General features: G+C 51.9%; 1 protein-coding gene across 5 annotated transcripts in view; it reads right to left on the reverse strand.

The window, feature by feature from the left end:
• Positions 1–8,863: 8,863 nt before the first annotated feature.
• Positions 8,864–25,729, reverse strand: part of KSR2 (kinase suppressor of ras 2) — a 434,084-nt gene continuing 417,218 nt past the window's right edge. For 4 of the 5 annotated variants that reach the window (XM_045042232.1, XM_045042231.1, XM_045042233.1 and 1 more), the window contains 4 exons: positions 21,863–21,994; positions 16,910–17,039; positions 15,751–15,884; positions 8,864–9,893 (listed from right to left, as the gene is read on the reverse strand). In XM_045042232.1, coding sequence (XP_044898167.1) covers positions 9,887–9,893; positions 15,751–15,884; positions 16,910–17,039; positions 21,863–21,994 — 403 coding nt within the window. In that variant the 3' untranslated portion in view covers positions 8,864–9,886. Of the gene's footprint in view, positions 9,894–15,746; positions 15,885–16,909; positions 17,040–21,862; positions 21,995–25,729 lie in introns of those variants that run through there. The other variant, XM_045042234.1, reaches the window with a different exon arrangement.

The raw sequence follows: 25,729 nt of genomic DNA on the forward strand, positions 1-25,729 counted from the left end.
GCTGAGTATCCCCAGCTCCCAGAGCAGCTCTCCCAGCCCTGGTCCTTTGTGACGCCCAGCTGCCCCACAGCCCCACTGCCCGGTCCCGGGTCTGCTGGCGTCTGTGAGATCCGCTTCTAGGGTGGAGCCCCAGGCCCTACCAGGCTCGTCCACGCCCACCGCCTGCCCATGCCCACGTCAGCCACGGGGGACGGGTCCAGCCGCCGCCTCTCGACCATACCACCCACTTTCCTGCCTGGTCTCCTGTGCCTTGGTCACTCAAGGAGCTTCCTCCTCCGGTTTTCCCGTCTCCCTCTGTCAGGGTTCCTTTTCTCTCTCCCGTGAGGCTGCAGATGGCAGCCGCCTGATCTGGACCCTAGTGATTTGGCCAAGGAGACGCACGCCGTGGCTCAGACCAGCGAAGATCAGATGGCGACACGGTGTTCCGGAAAACCCCCCGGTGCTTTGCCACTGCCCTCAGAAGACTTCGGAGACCCTCCCCAGCCTGGATGTTCCAACTCTCCGGCCCCCACGTCCCCAGTGCCACTCATCTGCCGTCCACCCCGCTCGCCAGCCCTGGCCTCCGTCCCCCCCCCCCCCCCCCCCAGCCCCGGTGGTCTTCGTGCTTGCGGCTTCTTCTGTCTAGAACGGTGGCTCTTGGGGCGCCCGGGTGGCTCAGTCATTTAAGTGTCTGACTTCAGCTCAGGTCATGATCTCATGCTCCGTGGGTTCGAGGCCCGCGTCGGGCCCTGTGCTGACAGCTCAGGGCCTGGAGCCTGCTTACGATTCTGTGTCTCCCTCTCTCTCTGCCCCTCCCCTGCTCACACTCTGTCTCTCTCTCAAAAATAAATAAAAAACATAAAAAAAAAAAAACGACTTTGTTTCACTCACGACTGAATGCCCAGGGCCCAAGATGTAGTGATGCTCAATAAATAACCCAATGAACCCACTGCTGAAGAAACAGGCCTGCGGTACTCCCAACTGGCCCGGACGTCGGCATGTGTGTGAAGGCGCGAAGACCCCTCTCTGACCTTCACCAGATCATCACTCACCACTCCAAAAAGGCCTCTCTGTCTATTGCCTGCCTGTGTTTCTTCCTGCCATTCTAGCACCAGGCTTTCCAAAATCCTCACTCCAGCTCTGGAAGTCAGGGTATTTTTAAACGAGAAGAACTCGCCAAGCTGGTGGGTTGTTTTTTTTTTTTTTTTTTTTTTAAGTGTCGAGAAAAGAAAAACTAAGATTTGTTTTTGATCATTAGACTTTCAAATCTAAGAAGGCACGATGCAAATAGCACGTTGGCATAAACAATTGCTGCCCGCTCAATGGAGGGAGGGAGCCTTTCTTCTGAGCTAATTTAAGCTAAATACATGGCAGCTATTTTCTCGTCTCTACTATTGTGTAACTTTCTCCTCGGCTCACGGTCCGGGGGGAGATGCTATCAAGCAGGGGGTGGTGGTGGTGGAGGATAAGAGGAGGGAGGAAATGAAGAGGGAGCAGGGGGAAAGCACTCTCAAGCCACCGAGCCATCGCAGCCGTTTCAGGAGCTCAGGAGTAGAGCTGGTGGTCCACTAGGACCTCAGGGAATTTCACTGGGGTGACAATTTGATTTTGAGCCTTCCTTGCAGGGAAGAAACCAAAAGCAATTGGAGTCGGTTCCTCTTCCTCCCCTCTATATGCAACATCTCTTAACTTCAGAGATGTCTGTATGGAACCACAGAAACTTTGACAAACCGCTCCAAGCACAGCACTTCCTGCTCCCCTGCCTAGCACCACACACACACACACACACACACACACACACACACACACACACACATATTTCCTTAAGGTCCCTGGGCCTTCCAGCCCAGCTGTTATGTGGTAGGTGGTAACATTCAGCATCCTCGAGGAGAAGCAGTTCCCTGGAAGATAAATGATTTCTCTGCAAGCAGGCAGGTCACCCAATAGGATCATGCTACAGGGTCTTAATGACAGAATCTTTCTTTCTGCATTTCCTAAATTTCCTGACCGAAAATGAACGCCCGCAAGGACCTTACAGACTGTCACCAGCTACAGCCAAAACTTCAAATGATTGGCCTTCTGGAAGCTTCCAAGGCCTCGGTACTAAACCCACCTCTGCGTCTAAGAAAGGACCAAGGCTGGGAGGCTTTATCTTCCTCCCGGGGCCTGAGCTCTGTCTCCGAAAGGAGAGGTGGCAGGAGATCAGGGATGGTTACTCTGATGCTCTAAGGCTGTATCTGTGCTCAGCAGAAAGGCATGCCGTGATTGATTAGTAATGTCTGCCAAGGGTATAGGAGGGAGCAGCGGTGGCAGGAATGGCACATGTTTGCCCTCCTTGGGCTAGATCACCCTTCTAGATCATTCTAGACATTCATCCCAATAACCCAGTTGAAGATAAAAATTCTGCTGAAGACCCAGCTGACACTCCTCCTCCCCTTGCTGAGGGCAGGACATCCTCTAATATTTCCACATTGGTTTCCGAGCCACGGTATGTTGGGACAGTCCCCAGCACACAGCAAATTCGGCCCCCTCCAGTGAAAGACACAATCAGCTAGAGTTTTCTACTCCGTGCATCCTTGTGCATGAAACCGCCGTCCACATGCATGGAACGGAGGTCTGCCCTCAGCAGGCCTGGGCAGAGCATGTGAGGTGACAGGGGCAAAGTTTTCTGGGACTCAGCGTTTCCCACCAGCATTGAAGGGAAACACAGGAACATCTGGTGGCCAGTGGCCATCCCCAGCCTCATCTCTCTGCCCAGATACATCTCATTCACCTTCCAGGTTCATCATTCACAGTACCAGCCCCTGGGGAGGCCAACTCTTAGACAGGTGCTTGGTAAATCCTGGTGCTCTTTTCTGTGGGCCAGCACACTGGCCTTCGCCCTCAAAGTACCATGCAAGTAATCAAGGCAAATTCACAGAGGTTAGTCCTGTTGGATTCAGAAACCAGTCTGGGAGAGCTTGGGAAGAGCAGCCTGCTGTCAGCCTTTTAAAGATTTCAAGCATACAGTAGGGTGGTTAAATGCTCTGGTAAGTCCTGCAACCAAGAAATAAATTTGGTCGTGTTTTACGCAAGCATTTCCAATGCGAATTTGTCCTGGGACCCTTCTGATAATGCAGCGTTATTTCCATCTAGTTTGCTGTGAAATCAAAGGTCTATGGAACATGTTTGGTAAGCTAGGCCATAACCTAGATGACGCAAACTTCAGGTAGAACCCATTTCCTCCAGCTCAGTCCTCAGTGGGACAGCAGCCATCTCAGCCCCACAGAGATGAATCCTTCGTATTCTTGGTATTAAGGAAAGGGACTGTGTGATCCCAATGAGCAGGAAGAGAACCTTTTCCCACCCCTGAGAGGGAGGGGCACTCACTGGTGAGTTTCTTGGGACAGGGGATCACATAAATGTCCAGTATAAGAGAGGCAGAGGGCCGGGCTGATGGCACAGGCTGCTCGCAGCAGGGGAGCTGGAGGGACCCAGGAACCCAGGGACCCAGGGACCCAGCCGCTGGCAGCCTGTCATTCTGGGAGCACAAGTGAGAGCTTCTGTGCAAACTCCCCCGAGGGTCCCCACCCTCTCCCGTACCTTCCTTCAATCGCTTCCTGTTTTCCCTCCCTCTCTCCCGGTTACAAGCTGCACATGACGTCAGAGGTTGGTACAGTAATATCCCGATGGGCAGCTGGGCATAAGCCACTCACAATGGTGATGGGTTAGGCTGGGCGCGCATGAGTCCAAAGACTCCTGTTTAACATGTTGGCTCTACCACTTAATAGGCTGGCTTCCATCTATTTCCCACAGTTTCTTCACCTGCAGAATGTGGGTAATGGTACCTCGCTCCCAGGACTGTCCCGTCTTGGGGGTTCAGGTGGCCTGGGACGTAGTAAGTGCTCAGTGAACTGAGGCTCCAAGAGACGGATCACCACTCTTGCCTCTCAGGGCCCAGATGCCCCGGGACACCCGACCAATGGGTCTCTAGGAGTCAAGTGCATTGAACCTGGCAGACCCACTGGGGATGATGTGGGATCCACAGCACGAGCCTGGCTGTGGGAATCCCATCGGCGCCGGGCCCTGTCTGTGGATCCGCTCTGCCTTCCCTGCAAGGAAGGGCATCTGGCCCCTTGTGCCCGTGCCTCGCTCTCACCCAGCAACTCTCCCTCTCTGCATCCTGTAGCGTCTACTATGTGCCAGGCAGTAGGCCAGGTGCTAGCACATAGGCGAGTCGAGGCGCTCAGGGTGAAGGCCTCCCACTGACGCTCTGCCTCATTAGAGAATGGCGTGGCTGGTAGGACCTCAAGACAGAAGCCAGTCATTCGGGTTGATCGTCAGGAGCAGTGACTGGAGAGGCTCATGGTCCAGCTGGCACGACGCGGGGAGAGTCAGGAAGAACGAGAATCTTCAAGCCCCCGGGTCCCCGTGTTCTGAAGCCCAGACTGCATTTGCCTCTCCTTCCCCTCCGAGGTCAGGACTACTCCCTCGCGAGTGCGCGCAGGTGCAGGCCGCAGTGGGGGGGCTAGGGGCGACTGGGGCCCTGGGGGCACATCCGCCTGAGCCTGCTCGAAACATCCTCCCTTCACAGGCATGGCCAAAAAAGGCCGCAGCAGGTGCACAGCTCGCCACAGTCTGTTCCTTTGCCACTGGGCAAGAGCATCCACTAAAGGGGTTGTCGTGCCGGCAACCCCTTCAGACTGGGCCGAAACGAGTGCATTGGGTGGTCAAGTGACCACCCCACAACAGACACGCTGCCCGGCCTCAGCTGTGGAGACGAAGTCCGGGACTACAGGACCCAGGGAGGAAGGTGTCGGGTTTGAGAAGAGCCACCTCGGTGTCCCAACCCTCATGGCCCAGGGATTCTGGGACCTTTGTCCTAGGGGGTCTGCTATGGAGGGACCAAGGTGACCAGTCAAGGCATGGGAGAAAGCTCCTTAGAGGGTGTTAGGGTTGAATCGTGTCCCTGCCACCAAAAAAAAAAAAAAAGATATGCTGAGGTCCTAGGCCCTGGTTACCTCAGAATGTGAGCTTCCTTGGAAACAGGGTGGTTGAGGGTATCATGAGTTAAGGTGAGGTCAAACTTGAGCGGGATGGTGTCCTTCTACGACACAGCCACGCGAGACAGATGCGCAGCAAGGCCATGTGATGGTGGAGTCAGACGATGGAGGGATCCAGCTGTGGGCCAAGGAATGCTAAAGGTGACCAGCAAGCCACCGGAAGTTAACAAGAGGCAGGCAGGAAGGGACACCCTTGCAGGGTGGGGGGGTTCAGAGCACGGTCCCGCCGACACCTCGATTTTAGGGTTCCAGCCCCCAGAGCCATGAGAGAATCCATGACAGTCATTTTAAGCTGCCTGGTGTGTGGGCTTTGTTATGGCCGCCTCGGTCAGGAGGGGCCTGGGTGGTGGAATATTTGGAATGAGACCAGTCCTTGGCGGGGAGCTGGGTGAAGGCTGGCAGGGGGTGAGGACAGGGAGGGCAAATCTGGGGACTCCAGGTTGAGAACAGCATGGGAATGAGAGCCAGGAATAGGAGCATTGCCCGGAAGGTTCCTACCATCAGGGTCTTAGCAATATCAAGGGTCTTTGTTAGGGACTGAACCGCTCCCCCCACCGTAGCACACACCTCACCGTATGTTCCTGAATTCGTATGTCGAAGCCCTAACCACCAAGGTGGTTGTGCTTGGAGATACGGCCTTTAAAGAGGTGATTAAGATGAAAAAGTCGTAAGGATGGGCTCCCACCCAATCAGACCGGTGTCCTAGAAGAGAGAGACACTGGGGATGTGCGTGCTCAGAGACAAGGCCATGTGAGCACACAGCTAGAGGCTGAAAGCCAAGGAGGGTGGTCTTAGGAGAAACCATTCCTCCTGATACCTTGGTCTTGGACTTCCAGCCCCCAGAACTGCGAGAAAGAACTTTCTGTTGTCGAAGTCACCCATCTAAGATATTTTGTTATGGCAGGCTGGGCCCAACACAGTCTTAGAACCTGTCCCTCTATCCTCCAAAGCCTGAATTCCCTCTTTATCGTGTATACCAAGTGGCCTCAATGTCTGCGCATCCCTCTCCAGGGACAGGGAGCTTTCTACCTCCCCAGGCGGCCCACTACATCTTGGGGCAAGCTGTTAGAAAGTTCCTCCCTCCCTGGAACAGGTTCTCTGCCCCTGTAACTCCCAGCCTGGTTCCCGTTCTTCTCTTGGGCGCCATATGCAACTTGGCTGCCTCTTCGGGAAGACAGTCCCCTCGGGCAGAGGTTGGCAAAAGTCTTCTGTAAAGGTCAAGGTTATAAATATTTTCAGCTTTATGGGCCACACTGTGTCCGTTACCAGTAGTCAACTGTGGCGCTGGAGCACAGAAGAAACCGTGGTTCATATGTAAATGAATGGCTGTGGCCCCGTGCCAATACAATTTTGTTGACTGTCATTGACATTTGCATTCTATGGGGTTTTGACGTATCATGAAATCTTCTTCTCGTTGTTCCCCAATTAGAGAAGGTGAAAACTATGTGGTGGGTTGGCCCGGGGCCATAATTTGCCAAGCCTGGTTCTAGATTTCTCAAGATAGGGACTGGGCCTGGGCCGAGCATATGCCACCTTGTTCACGTTCCCGAGATGATCGGCCACTGGCGGTGGGGGGGGGACAATAATCGTGGGAGGTGATAAAGTCTGGTTTTGAGGGGGTGGGGTGGGAAAGAGGCAGAACCAGGTATCCTAGATACAAGAGTCTAGTCATCAGAGATCAGTCCAAGGTTTCTATGGATCAAGAATCCAGAAAGAGGGGGATGGTTTGTGGCGAGATGGGATTTTTTTTTTCTCTTTGACCAGCAAAAGGAAAACCAGGGCAAAACAGAATTAAGTAAAGACTTCGAGTCTTCAAGTTCATGCTGTGGAAGGTGACATGGGGATATCCCCACATCTGGCCAAGGGGGTTCCCCCGGAAAGGAGTCCCCATTTTAGGAAATACACATGGCCCGGGGAGTTGGATGGAATTTAGTGTGCAAATCCACAAGCCCTTCAAAGAAGGCAAAGTCAAGGCTTCCCTGTGAATCTTCACTCTGTGGACCGATGTACTTGGGAAGCTGGTGGGTACCAGGCTTTGCTCAAAGCAGGGCACAGAGATAAACAGCTCACGGCTGGGCGTGGGGCACCTGCACACAGCTGTGACCAGCACAGGTGCACACACACAACTCTTGGTTGTGTGGATTCTACAGAACGAGTCAAGCAATTACGATGTAAAAATACACACACCTCCCTTTTTCTTTCCTCACAAAAGATTAATGAATATGACCTCCTCCCAATACTTGACTCATGAAGAAGATTGAGGTCAGCAGGGAAAGCAGAGGTTTGGTTCCCACTGAATTGAAATGTCTGCAAATTAAAACTGCCCTCTAAACAATTCAAGGTGGTTGCCAGGAGGAGGGGTGGGGGGCGGCAGGGAGGGGCTGGAAACCTGGGGCAGCCTGGCTGCTGTGGAGACTGAGGAAGGCGGGGGCAAGGTCAGACTGTGGGAGAAGAGGGAGAAATCACGATCAGGTGACTTGGGGCCCAGGACAGGCCCAGGGAACCCTGTTTTGCTAAGCAGAGGAGGTCCTAGGGAACCAGGAAGGCTGGGGTCTCTGCCTGGATTCCTCACACCTTGTCCTCAATCTTAAGCTGGTGGTCATGAACAGATGGAAAGAGCAGTCTTTGGGGACCCTGCAGGGTCTTGCCAAGGGCTCTGGGTGACCGTGTTAATGAATTCTGGAAATGAGGGCAGAAAGAAGGAGCCAGTTGCTGTCCTGGTGAGCATTTTGGCTTCGGGGTAGATGCGTCCTGCCCGCTTCCTCCCTTCCTCATTTCCTTTCCTGCGCTCAGGTCCATGACAAAGACTGGGGTGCACAGACCCCAAAGTCCTGGTTGGATTAAACAGAAGCCAGGGTTGGACTTCAGGCCTCGGAGGGGCCGCTGGGCAGAGCCCAGGCAGGTTCACACCCATGTCTGGGGTTGGTCTGCCGAAAGGCTTGCTGGGATTTGTGCCAGTGTGTATAAAACGACCCTAAGATACACAAATGTTGAGCCAAGAGCCACAGAGTTACATACAGAAGCCCCAAGAAGAGGACCATCCACTTAGGAACAGCCCACACGGGGGCCTTCAGTCTCCGGTCTTTTGCAGGTGGGAGTCCATTCAGGAAGGCCCCCTGGGAGGCTCAGGGTTTTCCCCTTGGCCAGGGTCTCGGGAAGCATGGCTAGCTCATCATTTTTCCCAGTTTGGAAGCAGGCTTGGCCCCTCAAGCATGAACCAGTCTGGAAATCACCCAAGGTGGGGAAGACCCGCACATACCCCTTACATCAGGTGGGAGGTTGAATCTATACTCAGGCAAGGTTTTTGAAGTCTTTGGTCCCCTCTCTGAGAGGGGGCCATCGGGATAAGGTAGTGACCAGAGGAAAACCAAGCCTGGGAAGTGCCCGGGGAGTGTGGAGAGGCTATGGGCGGACCCTGGGTATCCTGCCTGCTGGCCAGCTGCCCTGCCACTGCCCTGCTGGGGGACAGATGTCCTTTTGGTGCCAGGTCAGAGGGGCTTTGGGAACAGGAGACATACCCTCGTAAGGGATGGAACATAAGAACATAGGACCGAGGCCCCCTGCAGGACGCTGCATGCCCGACCTGCTTCCTGGATCCTTCCTATAGAACACGTGGTCCCGAGTGGCTGGGAAAAGCCACCAGCCCAGGAGGGAGCAAGAGGGAGGGATAGAAGGCATGGGCCCTGAGGGAGCGCAGGCAGACCTCTCATGGGGAAACCACTCAGAGCTCCACACCAGGCTGGAGCTGAGAATGAACGTCTACGGCCTCCTTCCCCGCCTCCCCAACAGGACTTATTAAGAGTGAAAAGGGGGGATCCTTTGCAAACAGGATGCCATGCATATGCCGTGAAATCCAACATACATATATTAGGGACCCACGTCCATCGCCGTGGTGGACAAACTTAGCTGGTGTAGATGCCAGAACAGGAGGAGGGAGAAGGAATGTCCTAGAACTTCCTCCCCAGACCCCCAGTTCTCAGGGCCCAGGCTTCAGGGGGGTGTCGTGGGCGAAGGCAAGCTGCAAGGAGTCCCCAGAAGTCATCTCGGCCAGGAAGCCACTGTGCTTTTCAAATGGCAGGGGGAAGCATGGGGGCAAGGAGGCCAAGAGGGACGGTGCTCTCCCAGAACAGGCGAAGGTGGCAGAAATGGGAACCACACCCCAGAGAGACCCAGAGCTCAAAAGACATACAAGACTGTTCTGTGTACTTCGGAGCCATATGCAAAGAGACCAAAACCCATGACAGGCCTGGGGGAACAGATGTTTACACAGGAGCAGTTTAGCCCCCCTGCCCAGGTCTGGGCCCCAAGGCCTCCACGAAGCTGGTGCTTAGCTCCCCACCCCACCCCATCTTTCCAGACAGCACAGCTGGAACCCACCACCCAGGGACCAAGTCAGCAGAGGGGCGCTCCAGAGCCGGGGCGGCCTGGCTCTCGCTTGTCACAGGGGATCTAGAGCGAACGGCATCGTGCACGGGGACGCACATGTACACACAGACCAGACCGGTCCTGCGAGCCTGCCCGAGTAGGCCTCGTGCCCTCGTCTCCGTGGCCCAGGGGCGCTCTGCATTCAGCCTCCAGTTCTCTTCTCCACGTGGCCCCCCGGGGCCTCACGGATCAATTCCACATCTCCCTGGCTGGTCCTGGTAAGTCCTAGCTCAGGGGTCCCCAACCCTGCCCGGGCAAAAGGGCACGGGTCTGGGGAGTGGGGAAGCTGCCGACCTCGGTCGTGCAGTGCTCCCAGGCCGGCCGGGGTCGGTACCCTCTGATGGTGAGCCTCTGGCCTCCTGAGCTGGCAGAGGGCAGAGCGGGGAAGGAGAGGTGGCTCGGGGGCTGAGGCAGCTGAGTGCTGTCCCTTTGTCCAACGGTCACAGCCTGGAGTGGGGAGAGAAGAAGAGAGAGAGGCAAGAGGTCACATGGACACAGTAGTGTCATCTTTGGTAGATGAGCACCCTCTCGGCGGGCTAGGGGGTCTGAGATGAGCTGTTCCTGTCCCCTGCAAGAAGAGCTGGAAGGGACACCCATTTGTACCGAGGTCCTACTATGCACTGGGTTCTGTGCCAAGCGCCACAAATACCTGATCCCATTGAAACCCGAGAACAGCCTGCAAGATACACGCCTTGTACCCTTCTTACAGATGAGACAATGGAGGCCCAGAGAGGCTAAGTGTTTTGCCCAGGGGTGCACAGCCAGGAAGCCGCAGGGCCAGGATTTGAACCTAGAACTCCTCCCACTTGATCAGGTAGCCTCTGGACTAGGGAGGGTCACCAGCGTGGGGGCTGGGCTGAGGGCATGTGGTGCTGGAACACCCGCATTCGTGGCACGTGTAGCATGCTTGGGAAGGACTGGAAATCCAGGAAGCGGAGGGGAGACCAGGATCCACACCACAGGCTCCTGCTACGGGCAGAGGCTTTGCTGACCTCTGTCGAGCCAGGATCTGGGCAAGCACGGCAGATGTTTATGCCCGTTCTCCCAGCACGATTCTGGAAAGGGACCCTGAAGGTACTCAGGTAATCTGCGCCTAGAAGGCAGCAGAGGAGTTAATATCATGGGTTTAGGGTTCAGACCAACTTGGATTCCAAGGCCTGCTTTCCTCCTTACTAGCTGTGTGACCACTGGGAAGGCACTCGGCCTCTCTGTGCTTTGGTTGTCTTGCGAGTAAAACAGTAACAGTGCTTGACTCCTAGGTGGGGGCTCTGAGGAGTCAGCAAGATAAGGCAGACAGAATGCCTAACACAGTACCTGTTACTAATGTTTTATAAGCGGTACTTGGGTGATGGAGATCACGCTGGCGGTCAAGGTGATGACCCAGACCAATGATGTGCGATGGACCTACACCATTACTGAAAAGAATCGGAAGCAGGGACTCCAACAGATACATGCACACCACTGTTACCGCAACATTATTCACAGTAGCCAGGGTGCAAACAAACGAGTCCCCGCCAACAGATGATCAGAGAAACGACACGCGGGCCGTGCATCCAACAGAACGGTGCTGAGCCGTAACAAGGAGTGACGTTCTAATGCATGCCACATTGTGGACGAACCTTGGAGACATGCTAAGGGAAGACCCCAGACACAAAAGGACAAATATTGTATGATTCCACCTGTCTGAACTACCTAGGGCAGGCGAGTTCATAGGCACAGGGTGCAGGGGAGAGGTTACTGGGGGCCGGGAGGAAGAGGGATCGGGGGTTACTGTTTACAGGGTACAGTTTCTGCTCGGAGGGGGACAAAAGGTTTTGGGGATGGTGGCGGCGGCTACCCAACGCTGTGGATGTAATCGATGTCACTGAATCGTACACTTAAAAGTGGCTAAAATGGCAAATCCATGTGATATATGCCCTACCACAATTTTAAAAACGAGTAATATAATATACCCAAACGCACTGAGTTGTATATTTTAAGGGGAGAGGATTATATGATGTGTGGACTCTGGCTCGACAAAGCTGTTTTTTAAAAAAAGAAATACCGGGGCGCCTGGGTGGCGCAGTCGGTTAAGCGTCCGACTTCAGCCAGGTCACGATCTCGCGGTCCGTGAGTTCGAGCCCCGCGTCGGGCTCTGGGCTGATGGCTCAGAGCCTGGAGCCTGTTTCCGATCCTGTGTCTCCCTCTCTCTCTGCCCCTCCCCCGTTCATGCTCTGTCTCTCTCTGTCCCAAAAATAAATAAACGTTGAAAAAAAAAAATTAAAAAAAAAAAAAAAGAAATACCATCCAAGTCGTTGTAAATTTTCTAGTCATATTTTAAAAGGTTAAAAAAAAAAGGTGAACTTAATAGTGTATTTTATTGAACCCACTATATCCCAAACACTGTAATTTCAACATATCACCAGTCCTGTATGTGTAATGGGACAAATTACACTTTTTTTTTAATCCCGAGTCTTCAAGATTTCGTGTGGATTTTACACACTCACAGGACATCCCGTCTTGCCACATTATGAGTGTTCAAGGGCCACATGAGGGGAGTGGCCACTATTGCGCAGCAAAGGTCTGGACCCTCGCTACTCAAAGGGTGGTCCGCAGACCAGCCACACCAGCATCACCTTGGGGCTTGCTGAAAATACAAGATCTTGGGCCTCACTGCGGACATATAGAATGGGAATCTGCATTTTAAGAAATTCCCTGGCTGTTGTGGACGCATATTAAATTTCGAGATGCACCGCTCTGGAATGCAGGCTTGTCCCCAGCCTTTCCTCTAGTTCCCCATGTGCTAACGCACACTGGGATTCTGGAAGCCCCCGCTCCTCAAGGGTGACCCACTGGAGGGGCAAACCCAAGACCCCAGAGGTAAGCCTGGAGTTAGCCGCTCGTATCCGCAACATGCTGGCTGCAGCTGGGACCTCCTGGTTGGTACCCTCCGCGGATTACAAAGGCCTGGAAAGGACCCAGATCCTGAGTCTCCTTTGGCCAAACCCTCTGCCGATCTGACGCTGACCCAGGAGGCTTCTAGAAGGACTCCAGCATTGACTACACCACCAGGGTGACCATCTCAAAGCCAGATGAGTGTGACCAAGGGAACCATAAGGGCTGATGTTGTGGGGAGAGAAAATTCCGGATTAGGGAGCTGGAGCCTGACTTGTGTTCCCAACTTCGTTGACAGCACCCCCTGCGGATGTGGTTGAGTTTCATGATTCATAGTTCCTCCATACGTAAAAGAAGGTTGGATCAATCTGGAATGGCCAAGGAAAGCATCCCGTGCATTGATCCTGAGTAACTGGCTCAGTAAGTGGCTAGCAGAAGGGCCGAGTGATGGTGGTTGTGCTGTGATAGATTAGCCATGTCTGCCACGGGTGCAGGAATAGGGCACAGACATTTGCATCCACCGGGGAGGTAATCCCCAGGACTTTTCTACTTTGACAGTGAGAAGCAGAGAGGACTTCTGTTCCTTTCAGGTCTCGATTCATAGTGTCTTTTTATATTCCCTCTCCCTGAGGGGTTATGACGTGGCCAAGAAAATGGCCACGCTAGGCAATAAACAGAGTAGCAAAGTCAGTAGGGACAGAGGTGGGAATTGCCCTCCGATCTCTGGACCCCCAAACCCAATGCCAGCTATTCCACAAAGGAAAAGCCCTCCACATCCCCCCTCCCCCCACCCCGACAACCTTCACTCAGTGGATGACCCTAGGGGGAGCAGGTGTGGGACCACATGGCCTCTTGGGGGGGTCTTCTGGTTCTGAGGAAGTTTCTAGAATGCTCTGTCATCCTCTGAAAAAAAACCCAGCTCCTACCATGCCAATCTGGCCTCTGACCACTCCTGGGACCTCACCTCCTATTTCTCTCCCTCCGACTCACCACGGCCTGGTCGTACCCACTTCCTCTCTGTTCTACCAGCACTGCACGCTCACTCCCGCCTGGAGGGCTCAGATTTTCCACGTGGAGGCCTGGCTTCCCCTCAAGGGCTTTGTTTTTTGTTTAATTTTTTTTAATGTTTATTTATTTTTGAGAGAGAGAGAGAGAGAGAGAGAGAGAGAGAGAGCATGAGCGGAGGAGGGGCAGAGAGAGAGGGAGACACAGAATCCGAAGCAGACTCCAGGCTCTGAGCTGTCAGCACAGAGCCCGACGCGGGGCTCGAACTCACAAACCGTGAGATCATGACCGGAGCCGAAGTCGGACCCTCAACCGACTGAGCCACCCAGGCGCCCCAAGGGCTTTGTTTTAACAGGACCTCCTCCGAGGGGCATTCCCCGAGCCTTCCCTTCCACCCTTCAACACAACTCCATCTGAAATGATGACTCTTTTAAAAACATGTTTACCTGCTTCTTGTGCCTGCTGTAGAATGTAAACCCTATGAGGCCAGGGGCTTATTAGTTTTGTTCACCACTGTATTTGCGTTCTACGATAGAGCCTAGCACATAGTAGGTATTCAACACACCCAGACGGAGTAAAAAAGCGAGTGAAGAGAAAATTTCACTGATCCTAGAATCCCATCCTGCCAGACCACACGGTCTCTAGAGTCTCTGTTTTCTCAGCCCAACGGCATGGAAAAATACAGAAAAGAAAGCCCTCTGCTCTCCCTCCAACCAGGGAGCTTTAAGCCCCTCTGTTCAGCGAACTCCTGCCCTCTCCTCCTTGACCCCCGGAAAGCAGAGGCCACTGGTGATGGCCCAAACGACACTCGAGTTCTGTAACACCCGGTCACTCCTGGGACCCACCCAGAGCTCTGCGATTCGTTCTCCGACTTGCCTGAGCTCCGTTAGCTGGAGAGAGTCCTCACTTGTTAGAGCCTCCCTCCCTCCGTTTTCATGTTCAACCTGTACTCAATCCTGGAAGGCCAGCAGAATACCGCTTGTTCTCGCTCCTGGCAGACAACGGCGGCTCAAGTATACAGAACACCTGCTAACGTGGGCGGCACCGCACCAAACGCCCCAGCGCACGACCTGACGGCATGGCCACGGCGCCCCCGCTAAAGCCGTTTACCGCCCTCCTTCTTTGGAGGCTGACGCTGCAGCTCAGAGAGGCCAAGGAACATGCCCAAGGCCACACAGCGATGAGGCGGGGGAGCGGGGGTTCCAATCCATGTCTGTTCGACATGGGAAGTCTGTGCTGCCTTCATTGTCTGGGAAAAGGCTGAGCCCCTGGGGGAAGAAGAGATCCTGTCCTCCAGGTACAGCAGGCTCAAATGGTGGGGGGAGGGGTAGCAAATGGTGGGGGGAGGGGTAGCCAAGCCCCCCCCCCCCCCCCCCCGGGCCTCTGTTCCACAGGATGCTTGCTGCCTTGGGGATCCTCGCGGGGTCCCGTGCTGAGATGCTGACGAGCGCTCTGGTGTGCCTGTGCCCGCAGCTGGAGGTTTGGAGACGCGTGTACCTCCATTTGCGCATCAGTGCAGAGGCGTGTGGTGATGAAGTGCTGCTGTCTGCATGCGTGTGTCACGTAACGTAACCGTGTATGTGTGTATGCCTGCGTCCGCCCACACGTGTGGGCTTGCGTACCGGGTGTGTTTGGGTGTGTTTTCACGTAATGTTCCTGTGTCGGGCGTGTGTGTGTACCTGAGTGCTCCCATGCGCATGCACACGTGCGGAGGCGTGTTTCCAGGTTCAGTTTCTATGTATGTGTGTGTGCAACCACGTGTGCCTGGAACGGCAGGGCAGTGGGGAGCAGGGACCCCTCGGCAGCCTCATCTGGGCCAGCCTCACCCTCACCTTCTGGAGAAATCGCTGAGGCTGGGGCCTGGGAAGGAGGCCCCCAGAGAGATGCCTCATTCAGAACCACTGATCTCCATCCAAGAACAAGTAGGGGGAGGGGCACAGAGCCTCTAATGAGGAAGCCGGAGAGACACTTACAGCAAGGAGAAGCTGAGAACCCTTGTCTTCATGCAACAGAAAGTTCTGGAAGCTGAGAGATGCCGTGATGGGGAGTGGCTGCTGGCCCAGGGGGGAGATTTCCTGAAAGCCAGGCCCCCCGGAGGAGCATGCTTGAGTAGCTGACACAGGGGGCTGGGTGGGTTCAGGGTATTGCCTTGTACATGATGTTCAGACTCACTGGGGCATCAACCTTCATCAGGAGGACATAGACAACGAAGCAGCCACGTAGCCACAAAGACCAAGACCCTGGAAGGCAGCCTCCAGGACCCGAATCCCAGAGCAGACTCCCCTGAATGGAAACCTGGTAGGGAAGGGTGGTGGCTGGGGGAGGGAGGTGGGTATATGGGAAGGAGATGGCAGGCAGAAGCAAAAAGGTGGCAAAAGCCAGAGGACAAAGGCAGTGGGGAGAGATGCTAAGCGAGAACACTTACTCTGCAGACTTCCAGAAATGTCCGGGGTGAGACAGGCGGCGGTTTCGCTTTGGCAGTTTCTCCAGCATGTCCATGAGCTTAGTGAAGGTAGGTCTTTCTTCTTGTTCAAAGGCCCAGCAAAAGAGAAGAATGTCCTAAAAGAAACCAGCATGTGGTGATTTAACATAAACGATGATGTCTTTGGCATCTCATTGGGCCTGTCCATTTGTTTACCCATTTGTCCCACTTGCATATTCGTCCATCACCATCCATCCATCCATCCACCTACTCATCTATCCATCCGACCACTCATTCCAATTCATGCATATCTATCTATCTATCTATCTATCTATCTATCTATCTATCTATCCTCTTTCCATCCATCCAACTCTTTATCCATCCGTTTTTCCACTCATCCAACTCACGAGCCCATATAGCAAACTAGGCAGGTCCTTTCTATTCTAGAAGGTCTGGAATATGCTAAAATCAATAATGCTCCCCGAGGAGTTTCTTGGGCATTTTTATTTCCTCAAAGGAAGGGAGAAAAGTGAATCCTGGGGTCTCTATCCACATCCCCATACCATAAGTGCTCTTCAAAGTCAAAGAGTAGAAAGTTACTTTTAATAATCACCTCACCTCAGAAAAGAAACCTAGATACAGGTAATCCTTAGAAACATACCAGATTATTATTCCTCCCCTGACTTATCTGCCTTCTGATCAAAAGACAAGACTCTTCCTGCTGTGTTTTAGAGGGTGATTATGAATTTATACTCAGGCTTCTCTGATTCTGTGTATGGTGTTCTGAGTTGGATAAGCCTTAAAAATTTTCATGTAGGTACAAATAAAATTAGAATCATTAGTATGGGTAGCATTTTAATGGATATCTTTTAAAAGTAACAGTAAAAGAGGAATTCACTGGTTCTACTTGATTCAGCAATTCATTGCTAGGAAAAATCTGGCCAAGTGCTACTGCACCCTTGAGGCAGGAACCTGAATTGCAGGCATAGTTCAGAAACTACACTTCCTAAGCTCCAAATCACTATCTGACAAGGCTGTGGGCATGCTATTGTGTCACCCTCTGGGGAACCATTCATAACCTTAACACACAGGAAAAAGAAGGTCCAGAACCGTATCTACCTTTCTCTTTGTTCCCAAGAGCTGGCACTGACCCAGGACTTACCGAGATTTCTTTTCCCATGCCGATCTGGCTGAGGTTGGGTTTCATGCCGGTGCCCATTTGCCAGATGATTGCCTCTGCTGGTTGGGTCTTGAAAGGCCACTCCCTGGCGTGGAGTTCATACCAAATTGTGCTGTTGGCAGATGTTGTTAAGGGGTGTTGATATGCTATGTCACTCTTGACCCTGTATCTCAACACACACACACACACACACACACACACACACACACACACACACACACACACACCCAGCCCTCTATTTCCTAGTTTCTTCCTCACAGGGCTTGTGTTTTGGTAGCAGAGATACACCTAAAGCTTCCTTGATGTCTTAGAAGTCATGCTTATCCCAGGATACCTTCCCTGGTGCCTGAATTAAAATGAGTCAAAACCTAGCACCTTGAAGTTTAATGGAACATGGCTAGGATTTCTGACCCTAGACTTACACTTCCAGGAAACCACTGTAAGGAAATACTTAGGTATACAAAAATCCCCTTACAAAGATATTCTCTATAGCATCATATATAATATCAAATCAAGGAGAAACGACACAAACGTTCAACAAAAGGAATAGGTTGCATGTATTATGGTAACTCCATAAAACAACACGGAATATGATATTATTAAAACATTTCAAAGAAATTTTGCTCACATGAAAAAAATGCTTAATATATAATTCTAAGTAAAAAAAGCAGGACACAAGACTGTATATAAGGTAGTACCTACTCTTAAAAAATTATATATGTATAGACAGGAAAAAAAGAAATAGTAAAATGTTAACGATGGCTAACTCTGGGTGATAGGATAGAATTTTTTTATAGTTTTGTTTTCTAAATATAAACCAGCTCATGGAATAGTGGGGAAAAATTGCTGGGGGGGTGTGGGTGGCAGTGAGGACATTGGCGGATGCCATGGGGTACTCACTGGGTGCTGGGGAATTGCTGAGTTGTATCATAGGAATAGGTCTCAGCTCACTGGGAACAAAATTCCCAACTCAGGAAATATCTGAAACAATCCTAGGAAATGATCTTTCCTCTAATCTAAGATAATTTATGCAAATTTGCTTTAAAGAACACGAAGCACTCTGCTATCCTCTTTACTGATCAGAGGACTGTGTCAAACCAGCTATTTCTAGGGTCCTACTTCTCAGCATATTCTCTCCCTGCCAGCCTCATCCCTCCGGGGCAAGGAGCGGTGATGCCCGGGTGTTGGGGTGTTGCGTTAGATGGTCAGGAAGTTGCCACGTTAAGGTGCTAGATGATTACTGTTGTCGTCGTAATAATCAATAACACTGACTGAGTTTTGACTCTGTGTTAGACACTATGCGAAGTCCTCTTCATTTGCAATGATTATGGGGGACGTATAGGAAGCATGCCTTTTCCTTTTGATGATGTGACATCTGGGGGCCTCCCTGACCCTGGAGGGACTGCCGCTCTCTGTAGGGCAAGCTTATTCCTAAAGATGATAAGGGACTCTCCCGTGAGTATGCCTTTCATATGCAAACTCGTCGCTCCCTGGTGGTCTAGTGGTTAGGATTAGGCGCTCTCATATGCAAACTAGCCAATCCAAAGCCCCCCCGCCCCTCCCCCCATCAGGCTTCCACTCAGAGCCAATATTCCCCTGCCCTACTGGGACACTCTTGCACTCCAGAGCCCACTAAATTAGTCAAACTAGCCAATTCTAGCCTGCTTACCCTGCCTCACCAGCTCCTCCCCAAGTAAATCATAATAAAGGCTCTTGCCCACATCTTCCTCCTCACTGACCCTGGTGCTTCCCTGTGTGGCCCTGCTTGATATGATGTGCCCCCTCCTTTGGAAACCATGAATAACAAGCCATCTCTTCAATGACAGTTGTTTCCCCCATCTATTGCCATCAACACACCTGAACAAAAAAAAGACCTACGTGTTCAAACAGGAAGCACTATCATTATCCCCATTTCACAGAAGAGGAGACAGAGACTCAGGAAGGTTATATATCTTACTCAGGGTCACACAGCAAATAAGAGGTGCAAGCCAGAAGCTGAATCTAGTCGATCTGACTGTAGAATTGCACCATTGGCCATTATGTTATGAGAAACCTGCCCTCCATCCTGTTCCAGAGTCTTTCCTAATTGGGGCAGTGAAGGATTCAGGGTCGGCAATCCTCCAGCTGATGGTTGGGGTCTGGGGAAGGAGGCACAGACAGATTGCAGGCAAGGGCTCATGTGAAAGGGGGAAGGGAGCCTATTAGGAGCTTGACCCCGTGCTGCATGCCTTACAGGTGTTTTCTGGCTCAATCCTCAGAAAGCTTCCCCGGTTTTATTCTCTTTGATTCACAGTTAAGGGAAATAGGGCTTTTCGTGGTAAAATGACTCTGAAATCCCCGTGGCTAAAAGCTCCAACTCTGAAGTTGGGATGTCCCAAGTTGGACTCCGGATCCACCCCTGACCACATGGCAAATCACTGAGCCACCTGGAGCCTGTTTCCTCGCCGGTCATTTGGGAACAGCAATGGTCCCTGCCACAAAGGATGCTTGTGAAGATTCCATGAGACAGCACCCACAAGAACCTTAGCATGATCCTCAATATGCTTTTAAAAGTCCAGTTTTGTTCTAAGTCCTGCCTGAGCATGATGTTCCCAAGCAACAAGAAGCACCTAATTGGCAGGAAACCAAGAGCACCAGGTCCCTTAGAATTCAGCAGTGTCAGGAATAAAAGCCTCATTAAAACTTCCTTTCAAACCCAACTTTCAAGAGAAACTCACACGAAGAAAAAAATAAACTGCTAAAGATTAAAACTCCAGTGGAAAACCAATTACCCACTTTGGTACATTTTGTTAATTACATTCTTTTTCCTTTCGCTAAATTTATACTAAAATATACCAACTTAATTATTGCAGTTTGGTTTCAGATTACAGTCTCTAACGAGGTAAAGATTTGGGCATAAACTCATCAGGGCAAATGACAACGTCTAAAGGGGTCCAAGTGATAGATGTCGAGAATCCTGATGGGCCAGCAAATGCCTCCCCCATCCCCCACCACCGAGATGTACAGAGAGGACAGAGTAGGGGTGCTTTTCCGCAGAAGACGGTCTGACAGCTCGTGGTGTTGCTAAGTCTAATTGCACACATCTGCAGGGCTGCAACTTCCCCAAACAGCTTCCCCAGTGCCGTCTCTGCTTGTAACCAGCAATCTTTGCAACCACCTTGGTGGACAAGGTAAGGCGAGAACTAGCATGGCCGTTGGAGGGAGGGGAGCCTGGAAGCCTTCCTGGATGCACCTTCTCAGGGCGCTCTGTCCTGCACCTTCTATCCTTCTCTGTGCTTCCAAAGACATCCCATTCTCTTTCATGGGTGTGGTTTCTCTCTCCTTGCTCAGATGCCCTACACCCCTCTTTCCCAAATTCTAGATGTGTAGATACAGCTGCCTTCTAGTTGGTTCCACTGGCCATTTCCAAGGTAGCCCAGGCTCACTGTGTCCAAATCTGCATTCTTTGCCTTCCCAGCATAGGCCAGGCCTCCCCTTCAGGGTCTCTCTCTTGGTGAAAGACATTAGTCTCCACCCAGCTGCCTAAGGTAGGGATCTGGGCACCACCCACATTCTACCCATCATCAAACCCTATCCCATCCACCCGCCCCCCCATCGCTTCTTATGTCCATTTCCAGCATCCAAACCCACTGGCAGTGATTTGGTAGAGATTGCCAGCAATCCCCCCTGGATTGGTCTCCCAGCCCCTCAGTCTTGTCCTTCTCCTCTCCATTCTCTGCACAGCAGAGTGATTGTTCCAAAACTCAAAGTATGATTACATCACTCCCCCTGCTTAATAACCATCAATGGCTCCCCAGTGCTATGAAGATGAAAACTCCTCAGCCCAGCCTCTCAGTCCCTGCAGGATCGACCCCGATTCCCTCTCTAGTCTCTCGTGTCACCACCCCCAGCTCATTTTTTTTCCTGATTCTCTATCTCTCATTCCCTCCCCTCTCACTCCCCACATGTTCCTCCATTGTGGACAATTTGTTTTCTGTTACTCTGGGCCTGTTCACATGTTCCTTCTATCTAGACACCTTGCCCTACCCTCATCTGGCCTACTTATATTCAACCTCTCACTCAGGCTCAGGAGTCACCTCCTCTGGGAAGCCCTCTCTGATCTCCCAGGCTGAATTTAGTTCCTCTTTTACTCCCACAGTCCTGTGGGACTGTGTTTATCCTCAGCATAGCATTTATCATACTCTGCTAAAATCGACGACCTCCTTGTCAGTCTTCTACTAGATAAGACAGAGGAGTCGTCTTTGGTGGTCTAAAACTATGTCTACAAATTCTTAGATATCCCTTTCTAAAAAAGTAGAGCTTCATTCACCTCCTTGTGATTTAGAGGCTTGTTTCTAACACACAGAATGTGGCAGAAACAACGATGTGTAATTTCTGAGACCAGCTCGTAAAGGCAATACAACTTGTGAGGTCACTCAAGCAGCCTAAAGAAATGCCCACAGGGCAAGGAACTGAGGCCTCCTGCCAACAGCCATGTGGGTGGGCCACCCTGGAACTGAAGGCCCATTGAGCCTTCAGATGAGACCACAGCTCTAGCCAACATCTAGACCACAACCTTATGAGAAATTCTGAACCAGCTCAGAACCACTCAACTAAGTCACCCTCAAATTCCTGACCCCAGAAACTTGAGATGATAAATACTTCTTTAATTCCCTAAGTTTTGGATAATTGTTAACAGTAGGCATTCCGTAGATATTCTGTGTTTATTGCTTCAGTGAAGGAATGAATGGGTCAAGCAACTTGCCATGGTCACATGGTTAGAAACCAGGCATGAAGGTTTGCTAGGGTCATCCCTCTGCCACACCCCACTTGGATACCCCCAAACTCACCCAGAAACCTAACCACCTTGGCCCCAGAAGATAAGCACCCCGTCTCTTCCAAGAGCCATGGAAGAAAGGCTTGGGAAATGTCCCTCTGCCTGGGTGGGCCACCTACCCGAGTGCAAAGACATCTGAGTGCTTGGAGAAGGGGAGCTTGTCCTCCTCTGTGTCGGGGGACAGCTGGCGGATGATCTCTGGTGCCAGGTGGCACAGCCAGCCATTCTGGATGCGGAGTTTATCCTCTCGCCTGGAGAAGCAAAACACAGAGTCAGCCCTGTTTCACAGCCCAGGGAGGACCAGACCAGCCCCCCAGCACTGACCCTGGGTCTCTGGACCATCTCTGTCCTGGCCCCCACCCCCACCACACACTGCTGGGCACTGTCCGACCTTGTACTTGAGGCTGAGACCCAGTGGAAGGGGCAGGGAAGACTGGTCTGGAGAGAGACACCCAACACCCAAACCATCATCGGGTCCCACTACTTCTGAGGCACCCCCTTCTACATATTCATTCAACAACGACAGCTGAATCTTGTTATCCATGGCAGTTATGTTTTATAAAGTCTCTGCAAATAGTGAGTTAGCAAATATGGAATCATTGCTCCTAGAGGAAATATGTCTTCACACGCACAGCTCACACAGATTGTAATCTTTAACCCTAAAAGCAACTCATCCTAGTACGTTCGATTTTCATTATCTTACAGAAGAGGAAAACAAGGCTCAGAAGCGTTGAGTGATGTGTTTGAGGCTGCCCCACAAGGAGATGCCAGAGTTGCAAAGCTTTGTCCAACTGGCCCGGGGTGGGGGGGAGCGGGGCTTCCTGCCCTGCGCTGCACAGCCCCCTCCCATCTCTGTCCCCTGGTCATCTCTGTACGAGAGCTGAGGCAAGATCGCAGAGTGTCCCCTTGTTTGACCTCAGCTGGGAACACATGCATCAGGTGACTCAAATTTTCACCACCCTGTGCATGCCCATGAATGATTGCAAATGTGCGGATTGATTTTTGGGGTGCAAACAGATGTGAGTGGGCAGATTTGCAAATCTGGAATCCACAAATGATGAGGATTGACTGAATTTATGGAGAACCCATTATGCCTAAACTCTGTGTTTGTGGCACCGGGAGCATAGCGGTGAGGGAGTCCAGCAAGGTCCCTGCCCTCCTGGAGCCTCCGCTTTGGTAGGAGAAGGTGATGGAAGATGAATTAAATAAACAGGAAAAACACAGATAGTGATAAGCATTATGCAAAAAAAAAAAAAAAAAAAATTAAACAGGGGAATGTGTTAAAGATAAGAGGGAACTTACTTTAGGTAAAATGTGAGCTAAGATAGGACATAAAGGATCCAGCCATATGAATAAGGAGAAGAATATTCTAGGCAGAAGGGGAAGTTGGGACAAAGGTGTAAGGCAAGCCCTGTTTGGGGTGTTCTAGAAACTTAAAGAAGGTGTGTGTAACTGGCACGTTAGCATGCTATCCTATGTGTTTCTTAAAATGTATACAGCCAACCCCTGGTTGATGGGCCTTAGGTAGCTCCTGCCCCTTCCATCATTATGAGCAACGCTGTGAGGAACCTCTTTAGGTAGGTACTGTGAATGTATTCCCACTCAGATCTACGATTATTCCTTAAGATAAATTCCTGGAGGAGGAAATATGCTGGCTGCCTTCTTCACATTGTAAGTAGGTACAGACCTTTCCATTTGGGACTGAAATCTGAACAGACCTCCTACAAGATTTCCACTGATTCAAGACTCCCAGGGAAGGGCCAGTGGACAGCGAAGGGAGAGGCGCATGGATGTCTCCAACCATCAAGAGTGAGGTTGTGATGGTCCAGAGCCTCCAAATGTGGGGACCTGGGGCCGGCTGGATTCTACAGTTCTCCTAGGGTGGCTACTGAGCTATGTCAGGCGTGATGTACTTCCCTGGACTGCACTCATTCATATCCCATGATCATGATTCTTGCCCTACCTGAACACCTTCTATAGCAGCCATACCCAATAGAGCTTTCCATGATGATGGAAATGTTCTCTGTCTGTGCTATCCAATATGGCAGCCACTAGCCATCATGGCTACCGGGCACTTGAAATTCAGCTAGTGACGCTAAATAACTGAACATTCAATTTTATTTAATTTTAATTAAAGTTAAAATTCCATTGCTCTACATGGCTGGGGGGGGTATTGGACAGTGCTGCTCTAGACTATTATTTACTACAAATGGGTTTTTTGTTTTCACATACTTCTTAACATGACCATAAATGGAGACTAGCACTTTTTTTTAGTACGCATGAAAATTAAGATGAAAAAGGCTTATTCACGTCCTCCTTAAAGCTATCTTGTGGACCACACACTGGGGTCCACAAGGACCCCTGACAAGCAAGGCTCCAGGAGTTTGGGGGCTGGATAATTCTTTGTGGTGGAGGCTGTCCTGTGCACTGTAGGATCCCTGGCCGCTCCCCAGTACCTCTCTTCCCCTGTTGTGATAACTAAAAATGTCTCCAGACATCACAAATGTCCCAGGGGGGCGGGAGAGCCCCAGGTTGAGAGTCACCGCTCTAATTTATACATAAAATAAGGAGATGGTCCAAATTCCAGTCTTTTGGCATCAGTAACACAGGACTTACTCTGCACAGCAGACCTATTAGAACACATCCTCTGCTGGAAAGCAAGACTGAAACACATTGGCAAGCCCTCGAGTTGGCAGGTCCCAGTGAGCTCTTGCTTCCAGAAATGGGGATGCCTGCGGTAACTGAAGGACCTACCTGCTGCTGACTAGCCATGTGACCCTGAGCAGGCCTGAGTCTCCACTCTCCCATCTGCACAATGGGCACATCATTTCAAAGTAATTAACTTGTCCATCTTGAGGACTCAGAGACGGGGTTGAGACTAGAGCACAAAGAACATCACCCTTGAAGGAAGAGCGGTGGCCCCGGGCCAGCCGACACTCTCCAGGTAGGACCAGGCCACTGGGGGTGCGGGGGGGTGGGCTGCTGCTGCCAGAAGGGAGAGCGTCTCCATTCTGATCTCTTTCCAACAGTCCCTGCTGCCTATCCTAGACTCACTGGCTCAGTGCAGGTTTGGAACTGCGGGCAGGGTCAGGAGGAGGAGGGGTGCTGGCCACTCCCTAACCCTCAGCTTGGGGTGGGCGTGGGCACACACCTGGGAGGGGGCTGGACCCCAGGTCTGGCCCAGCCACTCCAGGGTGTCCTGTTCCCATGGGGATGGGCCCACCGGGTGGCAAACTCAAATCATCTCCATGATGGTTATTACTGATTAATAATTGTCTGCACGTGGCCGGCATGATCGTGGCTGGCACCGAAAATGACACCTTTTCTCAATGATGGCAGAACAGCTGTAAGCAAGCAACGCTGGGGACGGGTCTGGGGGAAGCCCTGGGGTCTGGTTGGATGTTCAGGACATGCTCACTTCCCTGGGTGACCCTCACCCCTGCCTGGCCCGGGAGATCTCCCCCTGCTGGGAAGCCAGCATTGTGATCCACCCAAGCTCTGAAGGGAGGGCGGGACAGCAAGTAACCCCGCTGAGTGCCTACTGTGTGCCAGGCTGTCCATCCCACTTAATCCCCGCAAACCCACGACAGGATGAATAAAATCCCTGCTCTGTGGATGAGAGCACAGAGTTTCCAAGCACTTCAGTGACCTGCCCAAAGCCGTGGACGCAGTCACTCCAGAGACTCCCAACCACAATTTTACAGTAATTCCTGGAGAAATAGCACCCTTACGGAGCAAACTGAAGCCCTGCACTAAACTAAGCCCTGCACACAACTGGAACGGGGAGATAAGCACAGGAGAAACCCCGCGGTGACAGGTGGGCAGCTGCGAAATGTGGATTTCCTCTGGGAGAGGTCGCTGGGGGCCCCCTGGCCTCTCCCAACACTACCCAGGTTTGTGTTGACACAATCAGGCCAGCCGCCGCCTTGCCCTTGACTTGAACTTGCCTCCTGGTTGACAGGGGGCCTCTGAAGATGAGGGAAAGG

This window comes from Felis catus, chromosome D3, assembly GCF_018350175.1.
Source record: "Felis catus isolate Fca126 chromosome D3, F.catus_Fca126_mat1.0, whole genome shotgun sequence".
Classification (NCBI taxonomy): Eukaryota; Metazoa; Chordata; class Mammalia; order Carnivora; family Felidae; genus Felis; species Felis catus.